General features: G+C 45.2%; 1 protein-coding gene across 4 annotated transcripts in view; it reads left to right on the top strand.

Annotated features, from left to right (window-relative positions):
* The window catches only part of tenm1 (teneurin transmembrane protein 1), a 770,685-nt gene that overhangs the window by 680,820 nt on the left and 72,782 nt on the right, over positions 1 to 17,083 (top strand). For all 4 annotated transcript variants that reach the window (XM_078211359.1, XM_078211358.1, XM_078211357.1 and 1 more), the window contains one exon: positions 6,420 to 6,786. In XM_078211359.1, coding sequence (XP_078067485.1) covers positions 6,420 to 6,786 — 367 coding nt within the window. The remainder of the gene's footprint in view (positions 1 to 6,419; positions 6,787 to 17,083) is intronic.

The following is a 17,083-nucleotide window of genomic DNA, read 5'->3' as shown; positions in this document are numbered from 1 at the left end:
TCCTGAGCAACAGGCTCTGAGTTCTGTCTAATTGACCTGGACCCCGTCCAGTGCAGGAGCACCAACAAGTGAGAATGCATTGCAAAAAGGAGCCCCAGAGCCCAGTTTAACAATCTTCCCACACTTTAGCAGAGCCCTTCCAGGTAGAACCAATCTTACCTATGACTTTGGAAGACGCCATTTTACCTGAGTGTCGAGATGAAAATACTGCACCTGTAGTACAGGGTTGAATTTGACCCTGCCTGCTTCACTGTCTGCATGCCTCTGATTGGCCTGGAGCTCCATGCTGTGCAGGTAGAAAGACCACCCATTATTCTCCACCCTTCCCCACTAATACTGGACCCTGTCATTCTGGTGATGGATGTTGGTACACTCCCCCGAAGCCTATCACTGGCAAGCAACCAATTGTGCCAACACCTCTTGTAACCATGTGCACCATTCATCCCCACAACCCCCAGTCCCCCCACTTGTGCCGTATTATGTGTTCCCTATCTACAGGCTGAAGATGTCCCCTTCGACAATCACCATACCCTCTTCAGCCCAGTATGGAGCCTGCCACACCCAGGGATATCAACTGCAGGACAGCTCTGCACACCAAGCTGTGCATTTTCCCTGTGAAGTGCAAAGACCCTGCTCCTTCCTGCAGCTGGGTGCACCATGTTTCTAATGATTTCTCTTGCTAAATGGCCACTGCCCTTCTGCTCTGTCTCCTATCTCTGACTTCAGACTGAGGTTCACCTCGCCCCTGGACTGCCTGTCATCATGTGACTCATGTGACTAGAACCAGAGGGCACAACCTCAGGCTAAAGGGACGATCCTTTAAAACAGAGATGAGGAGGAATCTCTTCAGCCAGAGAGTGGTGGATCTGTGGAACTCTTTGCCGCAGAAGGCTGCGGAGGCCAGGTCACTGAGTGTCTTTAAGACAGAGATAGATAGGTTCTTGATTGATAAGGGGTTATGGGGAAAAGGCAGGAGAATGGGGATGAGAACAAAAAATCAGCCATGATTGAATGGCGGAGCAGACTCGATGGGCCGAGTGGCCTAATTCTGTTCCTATGTCTTATGGTCTTATTGTCTTATGGACTCCTTTCAGTTTTGCAGCAAGAATGTCTGCACTTTCTGACTCCTGTCTGCTCAGCCCCTGAACTCAACCAGAAGCCTTGACATAGTTCCACAGAGGACTGTGGACAAAAATAACCTTCACAAACCATGAAGGCTGATCTGTTTAGTGTTTGTGCTAACCATCCTTAATGTGCCTGTCACACTAATAGGCACATTAGCAATAATCTGCATGCATCCCCTTCCAGTGTTCATGTGGTATCCCGCAGACCCGTTTGTGAGTTTTTCATGCAGCTCTGTCTAGGCACAGTAAGAAGTTTAACAACACCAGGTTAAAGTCCAACAGGTTTATTTGGTAGCAAAAGCCACACAAGCTTTCGAGGCTCTGAGCCCCTTCTTCAGGTGAGTGGGAATTCTGTTCACAAACAGAACTTATAAGACACAGACTCAATTTACATGAATAATGGTTGGAATGCGAATACTTACAACTAATCCAGTCTTTAAGAAACAAAACAATGGGAGTGGAGAGAGCATCAAGACAGGCTAAAAAGATGTGTATTGTCTCCAGACAAGACAGCCAGTGAAACTCTGCAGGTCCACGCAACTGTGGGAGTTACAAATAGTGTGACATAAATTCTGATTCTAGGATCGCATGATAAAGACTCAGGAGGAAAAAAGCAGAAATATTTATGTGAAATAGTGTGACATAAACCCAATATCCCGGTTGAGGCCGTCCTTGTGTGTGCGGAACCTGGCTATCAGTTTCTGCTCCGCGACTCTGCGCTGTCGTGTGTCGCGAAGGCCGCCTTGGAGAACGCTTACCCGAATATCAGAGGCCGAATGCCCGTGACCGCTGAAGTGCTCCCCAACAGGAAGAGAACAGTCTTGCCTGGTGATTGTCGAGCGGTGTTCATTCATCCGTTGTCGCAGCGTCTGCATAGTTTCCCCAATGTACCATGCCTCAGGACATCCTTTCTTGCAGCGTATCAGGTAGACAACGTTGGCCGAGTTGCAAGAGTATGTACCGTGTACCTGGTGGATGGTGTTCTCACGTGAGATGATGGCATCTGTGTCGATGATCCGGCACGTCTTGCAGAGGTTGCTGTGGCAGGGTTGTGTGGTGTCTAGGGCCAGCTTCCCTCTCCTTAGCTTTCCCTTTGCCTTCCACTGTTCCTCCTCTTTATCCACCACCTTGCCCTTCTGCTTCTCATCATGAGGCTTCCACCCCTCCTCGCATAGACCTCCTTCCACATTGTCCCCAACCCATTCCTTGCAAAGCCCTCCTTCTACATTGCCACCCGAAGAATTTCTCTTCTTTTCTCCCACCCCCCTCCTTGCAAAACCTCCCTTCCACATTTCCCACCCCCTTGTCTTCATCAGCCCACTTTGACCCACGGCCTCACTTCGCACCCCACCTTCAGTTGAACCTTGCACATGTCACAGTGGCTGCATGAGTCCCACAGCTCAGTGTTGTCCAGATAGATACTGATGTGTGGATCAGGGGAAGGAGATCCCGGCACTCCCCAACCCCAAATGGAGTACTGATCTGAGTCTGTGAAGGGTCCATGGGTCCAGCAGCATGGTGCTGTCCATGAAGACTAGCTCAGCATGGAGATAGGGGGCAGGAACCAGTCTGCCCTGGCAGAGTGGTGAACAACGTATCAGGAGCAGTGCAGAACTATGAACATAAGAACATAAGAAATAGGAGCAGGAGTAGGCCATCTAGCCCCTCGAGCCTGCCCCGCCATTCAATAAGATCATGGCTGATCTGAAGTGGATCAGTTCCACTTACCCGCCTGATCCCTATAACCCCTAATTCCCTTACCGATCAGGAATCCATCTATCCGTGATTTAAACATATTCAACGAGGTAGCCTCCACCACTTCAGTGGGCAGAGAATTCCAGAGATTCACCACCCTCTGAGAGAAGAAGTTCCTCCTCAACTCTGTCCTAAACTGACCCCCCTTTATTTTGAGGCTGTGCCCTCTAGTTCTAGTTTCCTTTCTAAGTGGAAAGAATCTTTCCATCTCTACCCTATCCAGCCCCTTCATTATCTTATAGGTCTCTATAAGATCCCCCCTCAGCCTTCTAAATTCCAATGAATACAAACCCAATCTGCTCAGTCTCTCCTCATAATCAACACCCCTCATCTCTGGTATCAACCTGGTGAACCTTCTCTGCACTCCCTCCAAGGCCAACATATCCTTCCGCAAATAAGGGGACCAATACTGCACACAGTATTCCAGCTGCGGCCTCACCAATGCCCTGTACAGATGCATGTATGGCCAAAGGGCTTTGTTGCACTCACCTCAGAGTCTCTTGTGAACTGAGGCCTGCCTTGGGCATGCCACTCTTTAGCAATCGGCTTTCAGACCAGCATAATTTCACACTGGCATAATGGAAGGTTGGAAGGCCAGACAGGATTCTGGTGGGCAGCTGTTTTAATGAGGATTCATGAGATGCAAATGAATGCAAATGGCATTCATGGCACCTGCCAGCAGGAAGAACGACTCGTCAATGACCTGCCATTGGGAGAATAGCAATGTAATGTTACGCTGGTGAACTTCTGACTTTATGGCTCCTGCTTGATTCTCACCAAAGGCGAGATGGGAGAATTTCATCCTGGGGTATCTGACCACACAATGACTGTATAATTACAGTGAACATTAGACTATTAGGTAGATTTTTGTAACTTGTATTATCCTTACAAATCTATATCTGTACAGGTATAGTTGGGATGAAGTAGTATGTATTTATAGTCCATCTTTTCTTCTTTAAGAAATGTTGTATTCTTTTGTTAAAAGTTCATCAGCTGACTCTTGTGACTTTGCTCAGTAGCTGCCTTCCATGTGTCTAAACAAAAAAATCAAGGTTAGGATCTATCAAGCCGGGTTCCACCCTGGGATCAGATTTGTCCAGTAGTAACATCAGCTGGGATTGTAACAACTACCTCTTATCACAAGAATTATTTGACAATTACACCATAAACTCTTCCATCTAATTAAGTGTCACTTTGTCATTTCTATCCTCCGCTTAATTTTTTCCAATCATTAAATGACCCAAGTGAATGCCAACTTGCTCTATTTCCATATTCTTCATTTATAGCTCAATTTAGTAAATGTGAATATATGTGTGGCTATGCACACATCATAAAACTGCAAATTTACATTTTTTTTGGGTGGATTTATATACAATTCATTCAAGTCCACATTCAACAAACCACCAGGGTTGAATAGATTGCAGAAGAAGAGAAAGATTGAAATGGAAATAATAATGTTTTCCTATTGACTCTGATGCTAATTCAGAAAATTTAGAACATAAATTGCCATTATGGAATGGTGCAAATCCAACTGTACTGGAGCCACATGAAGTGAATCAGATTTGGGAAAACAAGCCGATTTAAATTATTAATCACCTTGTGTCCTAAAGAAGCTACAGACCCTTAATCCGATTAACTTGGTCTAAACTGCTTACAGTCTCTCACTTTGGTTGGAAATATATATATTTCTGCTTCAGTAATGTAAGCCAATTCTCAAAATTGGGTGCTTGTTGCCTCTAACTTACATTTCACTCACTGCTCTCTCACTCTTCAAAATGAACTGCCTCCTCCTTTGTAAGCAGCACTTAGTGTTAAGATTATTCAAATAAGGTAATGTTCAGTTTCTTAGTGTCAGTGTTTCCAGAATTTTTCTGTCCGATGCAGGAGTGTCAGTGTATGGTAAGAATGAGCATTTGTAGAGAATTGGACTGAAATAAATATTTGAAGCTCATTGAAAGAACTATGTACCAACATTGAAAGTGTTATGGTAAGGTGAGGAAGGGTGAACCTTCTCCCCTCTTTTCCCAATCCTTGTTTAACCACGACAAAGCATGTCCTCAACGAGGCCCATGAGGTTGATCTCTTGGAATATGAGCACCCTGATTGAGGTTATGTTTGCCTGCCCAATCAGGGAGTCTCATCTGCGTACACATAGAAGAGTGTCAGGGCTACTGGCACTCTGGATTCTGACTTTTTACTTGAAGTATTCTTTAGAGTGGAATTGAGTTTATAAATAAAGGGAAACTGGTGAAGGGACATTGGCCTCTGAGAAGTTTGTTCAGTTGTCAGTTAGGTGAGTATTCCATTGTTTATGTGTTGTGACTGCAAAAGACAGACATGGACAAGTTTCCTCGTAAGTTTTTTAAAAAGAAAGTAGTATTTACTGTACTTAACCGGTCTAAATAAAAATTTTAAGAAGTGCTGTCTCTCGCAAACATGTTTTCGAAGATTCACTCACACACACAAGTAAGTTATAAAGAAGGATGATAGATGAAACACTTTATTTAATTCTAACAAAAGTCAGTAATATATTGATCAGGTAGATTAATAACTTGATTTGTTTTAGGCCAGGCTCGATGGCGATTCTGGATTGAGTGGATTGAGGCAGCAACTGCTGGATTGATTCTTAAAACACTATCTGCAGTATACGGATGGTCAAACAATTAGATAGGGCTCAAATCTCCAGGCTGAAGGGAGAGAGAGTGAGAGATAGTACCTACACAGGGTTCTATGCCTTGTGTCATCTGCTTTGTTGGTTCTCTGGAGAAAAGCAGTTTTTGCTGAACGTAAAAGAGGGTTGGTTCACTTCGCACATGATCCCCTCTCGCCACCTGACCAGTTACCAAAGTATGGTCATAGCATACATTGTCTAAAGTGATTTTGCATCTATTGTCTAAAGTGCTTTTGTCTAATCGCTTGTTCCCTGCTCAGTTGAATGTTTGGTGCTGTCTGAATGGTGAATAGGTCAGGAGATGTGACCATTAAAATCCCTCCGAGCTGATTGTTAATGTGTTCAAATAAGCTGACTCTGTTTTTAATAGACTTGGAATTTATAAGGTACAGTCAATGAAATGGCCGATCACCTTAGAAGCTGCTGTTTTTTTGATATGTTAATTGAAAATTTTCTAATATTTTACATAGCAAACAAACACAGATACAGATCCACACAGTGCTCGCGTGTACATTCCAACACGACTGGGCTCAGGGCTCCCCATGGTCAGGGGACAAGCCCTTGGTACCCCCGGCACCCACCCCACCCAAGTCCCGTCTAAGCGCACTGGTAATGACGGTGATAATATAAAAACAAAAAGGCGGAGGAACGCCGCTAAGTTGCTGTTCCAAGTCACTGAAATGCTGTTGCTCAGTCTGTTAAAACTCAACTGGTGGTTTCAGCACACTAAATATTTTAGATATAAAGGACGAATTATAAGAAAAGAAAAAAATTATGTTTGCCTTTGCTCAAAGACATAAAGAAATTGGAGAACAAATTTGTCATTCTTAAACAGTTCATTGATAAATCCAAATCATTTCTCTTTGCAGGTACGCCTTGAGTGGCCAACTGACCTGGCTGTCAACCCCATAGATAATTCCCTCTACGTGCTCGATAATAACATTGTACTGCAGGTCTCCGAAATGAGCCGTGTGCGGATTGTGGCAGGCCGGCCTATCCATTGCCAGGTGCCAGGCATCAACCATTTTCCCATGAGCAAGGTGGCTGTCCACTCCACTCTGGAGTCAGCCAGAGCCATTGCTGTTTCTCACAGTGGAGTACTTTACATTGCCGAGACGGATGAGAGGAAGATCAACCGCATCCAGCAGGTCACCACCAATGGCGAGATCTTCATATTTGCTGGCACATCAACAGAATGCGACTGCAAGATTGACCCCAACTGCAACTGCTTCTCAGGTAATGATACGTCCATTCAAGATTTGCTCAGAAACCACTGAATCCAATGACGAACGATTACATAGTATTTACAGCCCAGAAACAAGCCTTTGGGCCCAATTGGTCGATGACAGTGTCTGGGATTTTCCACCCCCTCCTTGCACATTGAAGGTGACCCACCATTGGCTAGGAGGACCATCTTCAGGTCCCACCGCTGTCAGTGGTTTTCCCGTTATTCCCATCCTCCGCTGCCGGGAGACCTGAGGCAGCGGGTTGCCATCATCAGGACCAGAGGATCCCTCTGACTGGGATGGACGGAAAATTTCGGCCAGTGTTTATGCTCCGCATGAGCCACATGATGCAGCTACAGTCCAATTAAATGAGTTGAATGGCTGAAAAGAACCTTCTAGTTGAATAAGGTCCACCTGTCTGGATATTCCAGTTCTGAAATATCCAGTAATTTGGACAATTGAAACCTAAAAACCTAATGTTTACTTTTCAAACATGTTTATGACAAAAAAAAGATACCAGGTTTATTCACCCACCCATATAGAAATCAGAAATATTCCTTCTATTCCCAGTTACAAAATTCTCATTTTTTCTCTGCACAGTCCATTTCCAAACAGAGTTCCTGCATCCATATAGTTCTCATGCCCCAAAACAGCAATAGCTACCCCATTCTCCTTTCCTCCCCATTCTCCCTTCCTCCCCATTCTCCCTTCCTCCCCATTTTGGACCTCACTAAAGTTAAGCATTGCATTGTTTAAGTTTATTAATGATTGAAATGATGATATATTATTTGTTTTATTTCATTTATTAGTGTCACAATAGGCTTATATTAACAACTGCGATGAAGTTACTGTGAAAACCCCCTAGTCTCCACACTCTGGCGCCTGTTCGGGTAACACTGAGGTAGAACTTAGCATGGCCAATGCACCTAACCAACACGTCTTTCAGACTGTGGGAGGAAACCGGAGCACCCGGAGGAAACCCACGCAGACACGGGGAGAATGTGCAGACACCAGACAGACAGTGACCCAAGCTAGGAATCGAACCTGAGTCCCCGGCGCTGTGAGGCAGCAGTGCTAACCACTGTGCCATGAGGCACAGTATATTATATATATAATATGTGATATGATACTGGGTTTACCTCTTGACAGTAATACAACACATGACTGTTTATCTTTTACAGAAATCTATTAATAATGAAATTGCTCAGGTAACATTTTATCTTGGCTGAACCTGTTGACTCCATCTTGCTCTGCTCTTGCTCTACATTGATTTGACCCCGTTCTCTCCGGGTTTTTGTAAAAAGGGAAACGTTTTTTTTTAAACCAGAGATTATCAGCTTATTGAACACGGCAGTGGAGAGAAATTGATGAGGATTAAGGTTGGTAATTTCTGACAAATCCAAAACTCGGTTAAAGAATCTTGACCTTTGTTCTGATATTTCCCTCTCTGCTGATAAATCAGCAATTGTAATAATAAATATTTCAACATCATGAGAATAAAAAAAAAATCCCTTTTTGAAATGGTTTTGGAGTTGCGACAGCACAGCAGCACAGTCGGGGTTAGCACTGCTGCCTCACAACGCCAGGGACCCGAGTTCAATACCAGGCTTGGGTCACTGTGCGGAATCTGCACATTCTCTCCGCGTCTGCGGAGCTTTCCTCCGGATGCTCCGGTTTCTTGCACGTTCTGCACGTGTCTGTGTGAGTTCTCTCCGGGTGCTCCAGTCTCCTCCCACAGACCAAAAGACATGCTGGTTAGGTGCATTGGCCATGTTAAATTCTCCCTCAGTGTACCCGAACAGGCGCCAGAGTGTGGCGACTAGGGGATTTTCACAGTAACTTCATTGCAGTGTTAATGTAAGCCTACTTGTGACACTAATAAATAAATAAACTTTAAACTTTAAAACATCCTCTGCATATCCACCCTGTCAAGACCCTTCAGGATCTGATATGTTTCAATTAAGTCACCTCGTACTCTTCTAAACTCCACCGAATGTAAGGCTACTTGTGACACAAATAAATAAATGTTAAATTTGCAATATATAAAATTTGCAAAGAAATCCTGAATTGCATTTGTGGCTGAACATTTTTAATTTTGTTACCACAATAATTTATTTTACGTTGGAGCTATTTGAAAACTCCTCTGCTATTAGCACAGATGTTTCACCAAATAAGGAAAATTAAGCCACTAATGCAGCTCAGTAACTCCAGTTATTCAACAGTTGTTGTTACCAATCCTGAGGGTTTTAGCAGAATTAGTAGGGTTATAGATTGCTTTACATTTTTGTGTTTAAGCTAGCATCGTGTAGGAGATAAACAAAGGCAGAAACTCCTGAGCTGCAGGCAGCCTTCTTGTGGAGCGCAATTTGCCAGTCCTGCCAGTGACGGGTTACATGGTGGGTGGCAGCGGAAAATTGGAGGAGAGGCCAAAGGTCGGAATACCGACAGTGGGAAACAATTCGGAATTTCCCCCTCACTGCATTCATGGCGGGTTGATGGCAGGTCGGGTTTCCCACTGTTCTGTGTAGAGAACGCCATTTGCATCCATTACCATGTCATGAATACTCGTTGTCAACACTGCTCACCAGGTTTATATGCCAGTGGGAAGTTAGACGTGTCTGAATTATGACAGTAAGTGGCGTGCAACTCTCCTCCCTCACTTTGCTCATGACTTTGCATTGAGTGCAACATAGGGGCGGCAGGGTGGCACAGTGGGTAGCACTGCTGCCTCAGAGCACCAGGGACCTGGGTTCGATTCCCGGCTTGGGTCACTGTCTGTGTGGAATTTGCACGTTCTCTCCGTGTCTGCATGGGTTTCCTCCGGGTGCTCCGGTTTCCTCCCACAGTCTGAAAGAAGTGCTGGTTACGTGCTTTGACCCAAACAGGTGCCGGAGTGAATTTCACAGTTAGCTTAATTGCAGTGTTAATGTAAGTCTTACTCGTGACTAATAAATAAACTACTTCACTTTACTTAACATTCAAAGCCAACCTGCAACAGTGCTGCTCCGGTTTCTCCAGTGATACGCCCACACTAGAAGGGGTTTGTGCTTGGGCTCTTCAAGGATGGGGATGGGGTGCTGCTTCTGGGGTTGATTGCTTATGGAGGATTTCTCGCTTCCAAACCCCCTCCCCCCCCACCCATGATTCTCTATGCAACCCAAACCTCATGTGCCACACTAACAGATACCCCTCACACTCTGAAGTGTGCATGCATTGTGTTTTAGAATGCAGCCCTGTATGAGACCCTGTTAGACAGAGGGTTGGCTTAGCTTAGTTTGCTGGACAGCTGGTTGGTGATGCCAACAGCATGGCTTCAATTCCCGTACCGCTGAGGTTATTCATGAAGGCCTGCCTTCTCAAACTTGCTGCTCGCCTGAGGTGTCGTGACTCTCAGGTTAAATCACCACCAGTTAGTGTCGATGATCATCTGGGACTATGGTAACTTTACCCTTTTACCTTTCAGAATTTTATAGGTTTCTATGAGATCCTCCCTCATTCTTCTGAATTCCAGCAAATATAATCCTAACTGACTCAATCTCTCCCTATACATCAGTCCCACCATCCTGGGAATCAGTCTGATAAACCATTGCTGCAATTCCTCTGTAGCAAGAACATCCTTCCTCAAATAGGGAGACCAGTATACCAAATGAGATTGCAGGAGTGCCTTTGGTAAGGTGGACCATTATATGAAAGCACCCGAACCTCTTCAATCCTCTGTGGGTTTGGGATGTCAAGCATCAGGGTTGGCCTTGTGGTTATCCAGATCGCTTCAGCTACAAGGCTGTCAGCGAAAAGCTGGTAGCTCAAACGCAACTCTAGGGCATGAGGGTGGCTTTCTGTTTGCCAGTTGGAGGTCTATTATACTTTCCCAGTCTTCATTCTGTTAAAGATGAAGATCTGTTGCATCTCTCAGTCTGCAGGGAGAATGAGGATTGATTAATTCAGCCTGCTCTCAATGCTGCCAACTTGATGGCAGTGATCTGACTGAGGAGGAGGAGCAGGGCCCTGTGCTACCTAGCACAGCTTTGAGAGAAGGCCTGACCTCTGGTCCATGGTCCAAAGAGCTCCAGTAACACTCAAGAGGATAATGAGATTACACCCATCCCACAGATGCATCTCACATGTCCAAGGTTCGACCAAAGAAGATTCTCCGATCTGGAGATGGGCGAGAGAAAATGGTGCACAGGCCTGCACTTGTAAAGAGATGTGGTGGATCATATCTGCCACATTCTGCAGGAGGAGCCTACACCCCATCTCCTGACAGTGCCTCTGAAGGTCACCATCATGCTCAATTGTTTTGCCAATGGATCATTCCAGGGATCCACAGGAGACCTCTGCTGCATCTCGCAGTCCTCAGCACATAAATGTATCAAGGAGATGACAGATGCCCTCTACAGTAAGGCTTATCATTATGTGAAGTTCACACTTAATGAAGCTAGCCTGTCTGCTAGATTTCTTGAGTTCTGCAGCTACCTCAGGCTTCTGTAGAACACAATGTGCAATCCATTGCAAAAATGTGGCTTTGAGAACTCCATGTCAGCAACCCCTGACTTCAATTAACAGAAAAGGTTTCCCCTCCCTGAACATTCAACTGGTGTGCAATCATCAAAAGCACATCATGCACATTTGTGCCAGGTACACTGGGAGTTCCCATGAGACTATATCCTGAGTCACTCCCAGGTGCCACAGTGATTTCAGAGACGGCTGCTTGGGGATAAGGGACACTCGCTCAAATGATGGCTCATGACACCTATGCATTGTCCTCAGAGTGCCTCAGAGCAGAGGTACAACAGGGCGCAAAGCTTGACATGATCCATCATGGAGCAAACTATTGGCATCTTAGATGCGCTTCCAATATTTGGACTTCTTAGGTTAGGCTCTGCAGTACTCTCAAAAGAGGATTTCCAGCATCAGCATGGTCTGGCTGTGTCCTTCACAAACTGGTACTTCAAAGGAGGGAATCACTTGCCAGAGGGAGACATGGAGAACCTCAGAAAATGAAGGGCAGGAAACTGAAGAAGGAGATGAGGGTCATTTCCACATGAGGAGACTATCAAAGAAATACAACATAGAAGATGTGCCACACTGATGCCACAAGATTCCAGGAGGAGTAAGGTGCAGGCAAGGGGTCACATCCATGTTCCTCTGCTCCATAGTGCCATGCCAGTGCACTGAAAGGCCTTTACAACTAGTGGCATTGAGAGCAAGTTCAGCATTCATCCTTGCACCTTCAACCCTCATGATTTGCTGGGCTCTAATCTTTGGGAAGGTAATGAACCCTGTATCCGTGCGTTCTGGGAAGTGAAAGTCAGCACAACAGCTCAAATGCCACATTAAAGGACCTGATGCAATCATCACCACCTTCGTGAGAAACCTTTAGCGGACACTGAGATACATGCATGGTTGGAGAGACCATCATGGCTGCAGGTCTTGTGCTATGGCTCTGGCAATTAAGGCATCCTGAGAAACAATTACAGCTAATATTCCCAAGTTATTCAGAATGCCTAATTCCATGTCATCTTGTAAGGAGCAAAGATTACTAACTCAATTTGCAAACACTTCCAGTAAAGAGTTTGATCCATCACTCTGACATAACACCAAGTGTCAAGTATCATTACTCAACTAAACATCACATGAATGTGAGGCTCACAAAGGAAGGCAAACACTGAGTGGGAGCATGGATCACTTTTGCAATAGGAGAACACATAGCTGCATATGCACAATGCTTTCAAATGATGAGGCCATTTTCATGAACAGTAAACATATTTACAAATGTACATGATATAAACAAGTGAGTGAACACTTGTGCCCACAAGTGATGTCCAAGTTTTGTGATTGTTCTTATCCCTTCCATTATGTCTTGGGGCATTCCCAACATCCACAGCAGACATGGAGGTAGCTTGCTGACTGCTATGCCCTGTTGCCTTTGACTTGGCAGGTGGCCTGTAGAGGGCTGAGATTTGAAGCACCCCAGCCTGCTTTGGGTCTTCTGCTGTGGGGAAGATGCACCCTCCTCAGCCCGTACAGCTGGAGGTGATGGGGTCACATGCAGAATGGCTGGACATTCTCGGAATTATCTGGGTGGAGTGCCTCGGGCTCACTAGTTGCTGTTCCTCCTTCCTATGGGTGCCCAAGGGTCCCTGCAAGTCTGCCTGAGGAGAAGGTGCTCCTGCAGGAAAGTCAAGGTGCCCCACCCTTGCCTAGCTCCTGATGGATCCCCCAATGCCTACAGCAATGGAGTGCAGATCCAAGCACAAATCAAGAAGAATCTTTTGGACCAAGGTCTCGAAGGCAACTGGAGACTGTTTGATTCAGAGAGCTACACACTGATGCATAATTAATGAGCTGAAATCGGTCATGATTTCCCATTTCCCAGTGGGTACACATCTAAGTGGCCATGGAACCTGACCTTGTGAGTTGCCCTGTTTGCTGGAAGTTTTGAATGATCAGTGGATGATCACTAAGTTACTAAATATTTCATTGGCACAGATTGTCACTGGAAAATAAAAGTTTATTCATTCGTCACAAGTAGACTTACATTAATACTGCAATGAAGTTACTGTGAAAATCCCCTAGTCGCCACACTCCGGCACCTGTTTGGGTACACTGAGGGAGAATTTAGCATGGCCAATGCACCTACATTCACCTTCTGCACACTCATTCATCTTCTGTGCACTCATTCACCTTCTGCACACTCATTCACCTACTGCGCACTCATTCATCTTCTGCGCACTCATTCACCTTCTGCGCACTCATTCACCTTCTGCACATTCATTCACCTTCTGCGTAGTACGTCTTTCAGACTATGGGAGGAAACCGGAGCACCCAGAGGATACCCTTGCAGACACGGGGGAACATGCAAACTCCACATAGACAGTGACCCAAGCCAGGAATCAAATCCGGGTCCCTGGCACTGTGAGGCGTCGATGGTAGTCATGATGTGGAGATGCCGGCGTTGGACTGGGGTAAACACAGTAAGAAGTTTAACAACACCAGGTTAAAGTCCAACAGGTTTATTTGGTAGCAAAAGCCACAAGTTTTTGGAGCCTTAAGCTCCTTCTCCAGGTGAGTGGGAATTCTGTTCACAAACAGGGCATATAAAGACACTTATGCCCTGTTTGTGAACAGAATTCCCACTCACCTGAAGAAGGAGCTTAAGGCTCCGAAAGCTTGTGGCTTTTGCTACCAAATATACCTGTTGGGCTTTAACCTGGTGTTGTTAAACTTCTTGCTGTGAGGCAGCAGTGTTAACCACTGTAGATATCACTGGCTATTGAATTTTAGCTTAGTGTGTCTATTATGTATTGTTTTTTGGAGGAACAAGGAGCTTGAAGTTCACTTGGTTTATTCTCCAAAGCCATCACAACTGGCTCGTGGAATTTGAGAGATATACTTGAAGTAAGGGAATGCTTGAAAAAGGCACAATGCTATACCATTACCCAACCTCACATCAGGTGTGCACTATTGTTTAATAATGTACAGTTGAGATTCTGGGGAATCAGTTATAATGTTTATGGACACAATGACTATGACTAATTAGATTGAAGCACATGTTACACTGCTATCCATTTGTCAACCTTTTTATGGTTTTTATGTATCAAAAACAAAAGGCATCCACTTATCACTTCTTGTCCTTGTCAACCATTTTAACTTAGCTATTCATTTTCGCCCCTCCTTATTTTAATGATTAGTTCCATGGGCCTACATGTGTCTCTGGCGCAAATGCCATTCTTCATGCATGACTTCAGAGAATGAGAATTAATAAGCACATCCACCTTACAGCCATCATTTTCAAGCACAATCCTGTATGCACATTCATTCACCTTCTGCACAATCAGAACCAATGGGAACATAGCCAGATTTTGCCTCCCTTGTCCAAAGGGGGTATCTTCTGCCAAATTTCACCACCCCATCCCAACCTCCCCTATTTTGCCTTCGACCCATACCCGCTCCTTGCCACAGCATTAAGATGAGCTAATTCAGCAGAGCCCAGGAATCCAAACAGGGACCTTTTTGGGCTGCACAGGTCATTGTTGCTGGAGTTCTGGGGCCAATTGGCATTCATTTTAAAATTTGAATTTGTGCATATTGAAGTATTGCAATCATGCTTTAAAAATTTGGAGAGTGAACAGAAATTCCCAAAGGTTGTTCCTTATGGAATTCAAATATGTTTTCCTATTGTGTTCCCATGCATGCATATGGACTTGAAATGACACAAGATTACCAGAGAATTCCCACGAGTCTGCACTGACTGTCCGAAAGAGCATCTTACCCAGGACCTCCTCCTTCCCCAACCCATATTTACCATAGCTAATCCATCTACCTGCACATCTTTGGGACACTAAGGAGCAATTTAGCATGGCCAATCCACCTAACCTGCACATCTTTGGAGTGTGAGAGGAAACCAGACCACCCTGAGGGAAGGCACACAGACACAGGGAGAACGTGCAAACTCCACAAAGACACCCAAAGCCAGAATCAAACCCAGGTGCAGAAGGCGAATGAGTGCGCAGAAGGCGAATGAGTGCGCAGAAGGTGAATGAGTGCGTAGAAGGTGAATGAGTGTGCAGAAGGTGAATGAGTGCGCAGAAGGTGAATGAGTGCGCAGATGGCGAATGAGTGTGCAGAAGGTGAATGAGTGCGCAGAAGGTGAATGAGTGCGCAGAAGGTGAATGAGTGCGCAGAAGGTGAATGAGTGCGCAGAAGATGAATGAGTGCGCAGAAGATGAATGAGTGCGCAGAAGGTGAATGAGTGTGCAGAAGATGAATGAGTGTGCAGAAGGCGAATGAGTGTGCAGAAGGTGAATGAGTGTGCAGAAGATGAATGAGTGTGCAGAAGGCGAATGAGTGCGCAGAAGATGAATGAGTGTGCAGAAGGCGAATGAGTGCGCAGAAGGTGAATGAGTGTGCAGAAGGTGAATGAGTGCGCAGAAGGTGAATGAGTGCGCATACAGGATTGTGCTTGAATCAAACTCAGGCAGGAAAAGCACTGTGCAGACCATCAGCTGCACTGCCCGCTTTTCCTGCAATACTTCCTGACAGATGGTCAAAACAAATTCTGGCAACAGGCCCCACGATGTCAAGCTGGTGGGGTTTGCACTGAATGAACCCATCCCACCAACAACCTCGGCCCCTGATAGATTGGCCAGGTGGCACTGCCCAGGCGTGACCCTCTACTTCCTAGGGTCTGTACTTAGCTGTGCGATCCTGGCGGCTTCACTTCGCCAGGTTCCCGTTTGTGCAGACCTCTTGTAGACAACGCCATGACATCACATCGGGGGGGGGGGGGGCCGGGGGGAGAGAATTCCATGTGTGAGGGGGATAATACAGTGGGGAGGCCCACTAATGACGTTTAAATTATAGTAATGGGGTTCCTGACTTTTCATGGCAGGAACCCAATTATGTCATTGGCCAGGGTAGAGGGGGTGTGGGAAATATCTCAGTGGGAAATTCCACTGGTGTAGATGCTGTTTTAGGATTCTCCACCCCCTCCAGCATTCCCACCCGTTCAAAACAGGAGTGGAAAATTCTCTCCCAACCCCCCACTCTGATTTCTGTCCTGTGGCCTATGCAGGATAACGTTTGATTGTGAACAACAGGATCAAGCTCAGTTATCAAGCCCTCCATGTTTAAGCAATCTGTCAGCATGCACCTTCAAGGCTGACACATGAAGAACTGGGAGTTGGGCAGAAGCTCTGGAGTGCTGGTGGTGAACAATGAACGAGAAGTGAGCAAATCTGAAGAACGGGGAATAAAATTGGAACAAAGTATTTTTCCAAGTCAAATAGTGATTGTATTTTTGAAGATGTAGAGCTGTGCTTTGTTTGAAATGACTTGACATGAAACTGTCAAAGAGTGAGACAGATTTCACTGTGCTGCCATGAATTTCAAATATTTAATTCAGTAAGGTTGATAGGATACTGCCTGTGGGTTTGCGTTACTCATTGGTATTACCGAGTTGTGCCTGCTTTTTACTCTAGGAAAATAATTATGCCTTGACTTTCACAGCAAAAGTTATAATACCTTGTGTGTCAAATCTGTTCCTGTAGTTATTCATAGTCAAGGGGGAGGACTTTCCCATTGGCTATAGCATGAGTTGATTGTGTTGTCAAATGTAAATTATATTTTGTTCTCTCCCCACCCCCTCCACTTCCTCATTATATATAGTTCCATCTTTATCCTTCCTGAAGGTTGTAATTTGTACTCCAGTCCTTGCTCTGTGGTTGACAAACACACTCTGAAAGCACTCAGAAATACTTCCTCTTCTATCACTAAATGTAGTGATAACCTACATTTATCACTAATGA

The sequence above is a fragment of the Mustelus asterias genome, chromosome 4, assembly GCF_964213995.1.
Source record: "Mustelus asterias chromosome 4, sMusAst1.hap1.1, whole genome shotgun sequence".
Classification (NCBI taxonomy): domain Eukaryota; kingdom Metazoa; phylum Chordata; class Chondrichthyes; order Carcharhiniformes; family Triakidae; genus Mustelus; species Mustelus asterias.
Note: the sequence above shows the minus strand (reverse complement) of the source record. Positions and strands in the feature narration are given on the sequence as shown.